At 41.2% G+C, this 5,157-nt stretch overlaps 1 protein-coding gene across 1 annotated transcript; it reads right to left on the bottom strand.

Moving 5' to 3' along the window:
• Window positions 1-2,746: 2,746 nt before the first annotated feature.
• Window positions 2,747-4,143, bottom strand: LOC147986177 (uncharacterized). The gene is made up of 4 exons (XM_087541904.1): window positions 4,077-4,143; window positions 3,831-3,997; window positions 3,645-3,782; window positions 2,747-2,761 (listed from the first exon to the last, which is right to left on the bottom strand). Exons 1-4 carry the CDS (start codon window positions 4,141-4,143, stop codon window positions 2,747-2,749), a joined length of 387 nt encoding a protein of 128 aa, XP_087398030.1.
• Window positions 4,144-5,157: the final 1,014 nt, after the last annotated feature.

Below are 5,157 nucleotides of genomic sequence, written 5' to 3'. Positions count from 1 at the left end.
AGTCATAGGAACATGTATAAGTTATGAAAAAAGCAATAACAAGAAACTAAACGATCGTAGTGCTAAGATAACGGATGGGTCTTGTCCATCACATCATTCTCTAATGATGTGATCCCGTTCATCAAATGACAACACATGTCTATGGCTAGGAAACTTAACCATCTTTGATTAACGAGCTAGTCAAGTAGAGGCATACTAGGGACACTCTGTTTGTCTATGTATTCACACATGTATCAAGTTTCTGGTTAATACAATTCTAGCATGAATAATAAACATTTATCATGATATAAGGAAATATAAATAACAACTTTATTATTGCCTCTAGGGCATATTTCCTTCACTAGGTATTACACCTAGATCGGATATGAACTCCTTCATCCAGACTCCTTCATTCGCTGCTTCCGAAGCAACTATGTACTCCACTTCACACGTAGATCCCGCCACAACGCTTTGCTTGGAACTGCACCAACTGACAGATCCACCATTCAATATAAATACATATCCGGTTTGTGACTTAGAGTCATCCGGATTAGTGTCAAAGCTAGCATCGACGTAACCATTTACGACAAGCTCTTTGTCACCTCCATAAATGAGAAACATATCCTTAGTCCTTTTCAGGTACTTCAACATGTTCTTAACCGCTGTCCAGTGATCCACTCCTGGATTACTTTGCTACCTCCTTGCCAAACTTATAGCAAGGCACACATCAGGTCTGGTAGACAACATTGCATAGATGATAGAATCTATGGCTCAGGCGTAGGGAATGACTTTTATTTTCTCTCTATCTTTTGCAGTGGTCAGGCATTGAGTCTGGCTCAACTTCACACCTTGTAACACAGGCAAGAACGCTTTCTTTGATTGATCCATTTTGAAATTCTTCAAAACTTTATCAAGGTATGTGCTTTGTGAAAGTCCATTCAAGCGTCTTGATCTATCTCTATAGATCTCGATGCCCAATATATAAGCAGCTTCACTGAGGTCTTTCATTGAAAAACTCTTATTCAAGTATCCTTTTATGCTATCCAGAAATTCTATATCATTTCCAACCAACAATATGCCATCCACATATAATATCAGAAATGCTATAGAGCTCCTACTCACTTTCTTGTAAATACAGGCTTCTCTGAAAGTCTGTATCAAACCATATGCTTTGATCACATTATCAAAGCGTATATTCGAACTCCGAGATGCTTGCACGAGTCCATAAATGGATCTCTGGAGCTTGCACACTTTGTTAGCACCTTTAGGATCGACAAAACCTTCTAGTTGCATCATATACAACTCTTCTTTAAGAAATCCATTAAGGAATGCAGTTTTGACGTCCATTTGCTAGATATCATAATCATAAAATGCGGCAATTGCTAACATGATTCGGACAGACTTAAGCATCACTACGGGTGAGAAAGTCTCATCGTATTCAACTCCTTGAACTTGTCGAAAACCTTTTGCAACAAGTCGAGCTTTGTAGACAATAACATTACCATCAGCATCAGTCTTCTTCTTGAAGATCCATTTATTCTCTATGGCTCGCCGATCATCGGGCAAGTCAACCAAAGTCCACACTTTGTTCTCATATATAGATCCTATCTCAGATTTCATGCCCTCAAGCTATTTATCTGAATCTGGGCTCATCTTCGCTTCCTCATAGTTCATCGGTTCGTCATGGTCTAGTAACATGACTTCCAGAACATGATTACCTTACCACTCTGGTGCGGAACTTGCTCTGGTTGACCTACGAGATTCGGTAGTAACTTGATCTAAAGTTTCATGATCATTATCATTAGCTTCCTCTCTAGTTGGTGTAGGCATCACTAGAACTGATTTCTGTGATGAGCTACTTTCCTATTAGAGAGAAGGTACAATTACCTCATCAAGTTCTACTTTCCTCCCACTCACTTATTTCGAGAGAAACTCCTTCTCTAGAATGGATCCATTCTTAGCAACAAAGATATTGCCTTTGGATCTGTGATAGAAGGTGTACCCAATAGTTTCTTTTGGGTATCCGACTACAGGAATCAGGCACTTTGCCATCTGCCATGGCTGACGGCAGAGGCATGCCTGGCGGACGACAAAGGCCTTTGCCATCAGCCAGCAGACGGCAACAGGTCCGACTGAATAGGCTACGGCGAAGGGCTCTTTACCGTCTGCTGGCGGACGGCAAAGATGAAATGGTATTTGCTGTCCGCCAGCAGACGGAAAAGGACCTCGACGGCACACGTGGCAGCTTAGGGCCATTAAGGGGTTAATGGCGTGCTTTGCCATCTGCTGGTAGACAGCAAAGATGCAAAGTTCTTTGCCGTCTGCCAACGGACGGCAAAGAAACCATATAGGCCAGCCAAGTGCCCCCAGGTTGCACAGGTAGCTTCCATGTGGCAGCTTTGCCGTTTGCCAGCAGTCGGCAAAGTGCCTGTATAGCCCCTGTTTTTTTCTTAAATTCATTCAATTTGACAGAATTTCACACATATATATATACACACACACACATTTCAAAATAATTTCAATAAGCATACCAACAATAAGTTTCCAACAACATAAGAATCATATAAGTTTCCAACAACATATCCAACATACAATGATTTTCAACAAGAAGTATTCAACAACATATCCATATATACATACATATCCGAAAGAAGTTTCCAACAACATATCCATATATACATACATATCCAAAAGAAGTTTCCAACAAGTTTCCATAAACAAAAAGGAAGCACAAGGAGAAGAGTACACTCCATCAATGCAAGCTTCCTCATCTAAAGAAGATCTGCAAATTGGGAAATATGAAAGTTAGAGACGAAGAAGAAGACTAGCTAGAAGGAAAAGAAGAAAAGGAAGAAGAAAAATAAGAAGAATTTATCTTCTCTTTCTTTTTCTCCTCGCCTCTTCTTTATCTTCTTCTTATAACTAAGCTAGGTAAAAATGCTAAGTGTGTAGGTCATTTTAGAGCTAAGCTAGGTAAATAGGTCATTTTGGAGCTAACCTAGGTAAAATGGATCATATTGGAGCTAACCTAGGTAAACTTAGTCATTTGGGAGCTAACCTAGGTAAAATGGATCATATTGGAGCTAACCTAGCTAAAATTGGTCATTTTGGAGCTAACCTAGCTAATTATGCAATTTTTGAGTTAACTAAGCATATTATGCCATTTTTGACATAAGTAAGCTAAGTATAGCTCTTTCTTGAGCTAACCCAGGTAACTAAGCATTTTAGAGCTAATTAAGCATATTAGAGCTAATTTAGCATTTTAGAGCTAACTTAGATCATTTTGGAGCTAACTTAGGTAAAATTGAACATTTGGAGCTAATTAGGCTTATTATGTCATTTTTGAGGAAAATAAGCTAACTATATGACATATATGAGGTTACCAAGATTGTTATGCCATTTCAAACCTAAGTAAGCTAATTATGCCACTTTTTACATAAGTAAGCTAAGTGTATGTCATTATTGAGCAAACCTAGATAACTAAGCATATTAGAGCTAACTTAGCATGTTAGAGCTAACTTAAGTCATTTAGGAGGAAACAAAGCTAAGTATAGATCATTTTGGAGATCTGACATACCTGACATACTTCACTCCTCCTTCTTCTCCTTCTCCTTCATCATCCTGATGCGCTTAGAGCGGCGAGGCAATGGGATGTACTCTTCTACCACAATTGGCATGGTCATGTCGCCCGGCTGTGGGATCGCCGGCGCCAGCACCATCGCGAGGTCATTGTCAGGCACCACCACCATCGCGAGGCCATCTTCAGGCAGCACCATCACTAGGTCATCCTCAGCCACCACCATCTCTTGCCCATCATCAGCCACCACCATCGCTTGGCCATCGTCAGCCACCACCGTCGCTAGGTCATCGTCAGACAGAATAGGCTGCACCTCCTCATCCCCACTCTGCTCCTCTTCTTCCCCACTCCATTCTGGATCATCCTCGCTACTACTTCCATTGTAGCCAGACTCGCTGTTGCGTTTGCTGTAGCCAGACTCGCTGTTGCTGCTCCCATTGCCTGACCAAATGCAACAAAGGTTTTTCAACAATCAGTGTGAGACAATGCCAAATGGAGAGGAAGAAGAGGCAGAGCGTACTGGCATCATCGTCGTCCTGGTAGCGCATCCAGCACATAGTCATGTGGAACACCTTCATGGTGAGCATGGCATCGCCGTCATACCTGAAGACAAGGAAGTACCCGTGGCGCAGGTCGTAGGCATGGACAAACTGCTCCCTGCCACGACACAGGTACATGTGGTCATTCCTGATCACCACCTCCATGTCCCAAAGCCCGCGAAGCCCGCTGCCGGCCTATTGCAGCTTCACATTCTTTGGTCGATGGCCGTCCAACATCTTCATTAAAGTGTCAGGCAGCCTCTACAACGTGGGTCAAGGAGTGATGTAGCAAGCAACAGAGTTATGATAAAGAGATGGGTGAAGGGGAGATCTCTCCTTTTATATACCTGCCTCCTGGAGGAATTCTCAAGTACAATCGTGAAGAACTCGAAACCTTCCAAGTCGTACTCCGGTGTGGCAGAGCGCAGCCTGTGGTGGCGGCCTCCCCCCATCTCTGATAAGCAGCAGAAGATACCAATTACTACCCTTACAACATTATCAAACAACATTACAACAACATAAGTTTTGAGCAGTAGATAATCAACTACACCAAGTCATCATTTCATATTCAAAAAGCAATGCACTTGTGGACATATGATGGCAATAGCTAGAACCCTTCAAAACTAGGGATTTCTTTAGACATGAAACAAAACTGAAAATGTAAACCAAATTCTCATATTCAAAAGCAATGCACTTGTGGCTATAAGGCTATACATGTATGTTGTTCATTAGGATTTTACCCCTTCCATTAAAGAGAAGAAGAATCAATCTTTCCTGTTGCATCTGAAAATTATCATTAATGCAAACTAATTGCTTCTTCTTTTCTATAACACACTTTAATTAATGGGTACAAAATTTTGAGCACAGCTAGGTTTTATTTAAAGAAAACATTACCATGTTCTCGACACATACATCACAGTGAATACTTACTTACCATGCATATTTTGGTTATGTGGCGCTGCTATTCTTCTAGCACTAGGAGATATGTATAGCCTAAGGATGATCAGCAAAATAATCTTGATTAACTAATCGAAAATCCAACAGATCAGCATGTCTCACTCG

Source organism: Triticum urartu, chromosome 2A, assembly GCF_056163025.1.
Source record: "Triticum urartu cultivar PI428250 chromosome 2A, HENAU_Tu73, whole genome shotgun sequence".
Classification (NCBI taxonomy): domain Eukaryota; kingdom Viridiplantae; phylum Streptophyta; class Magnoliopsida; order Poales; family Poaceae; genus Triticum; species Triticum urartu.
This window is presented reverse-complemented; position numbering and strand designations above follow the sequence as displayed.

Coding starts and splice junctions, on each gene's coding strand:
- LOC147986177 (XM_087541904.1), bottom strand. CDS start 4,143: ATGCTCACCATGAAGGTGTTCCACATGACTATGTGCTGGATGCGCTAC. Junction 3,998..4,076: donor CCAGGACGACGATGATGCCA/GTACGCTCTGCC, acceptor GCATTTGGTCAG/GCAATGGGAGCAGCAACAGC. Junction 3,783..3,830: donor ACGATGACCTAGCGACGGTG/GTGGCTGACGAT, acceptor GATGGGCAAGAG/ATGGTGGTGGCTGAGGATGA.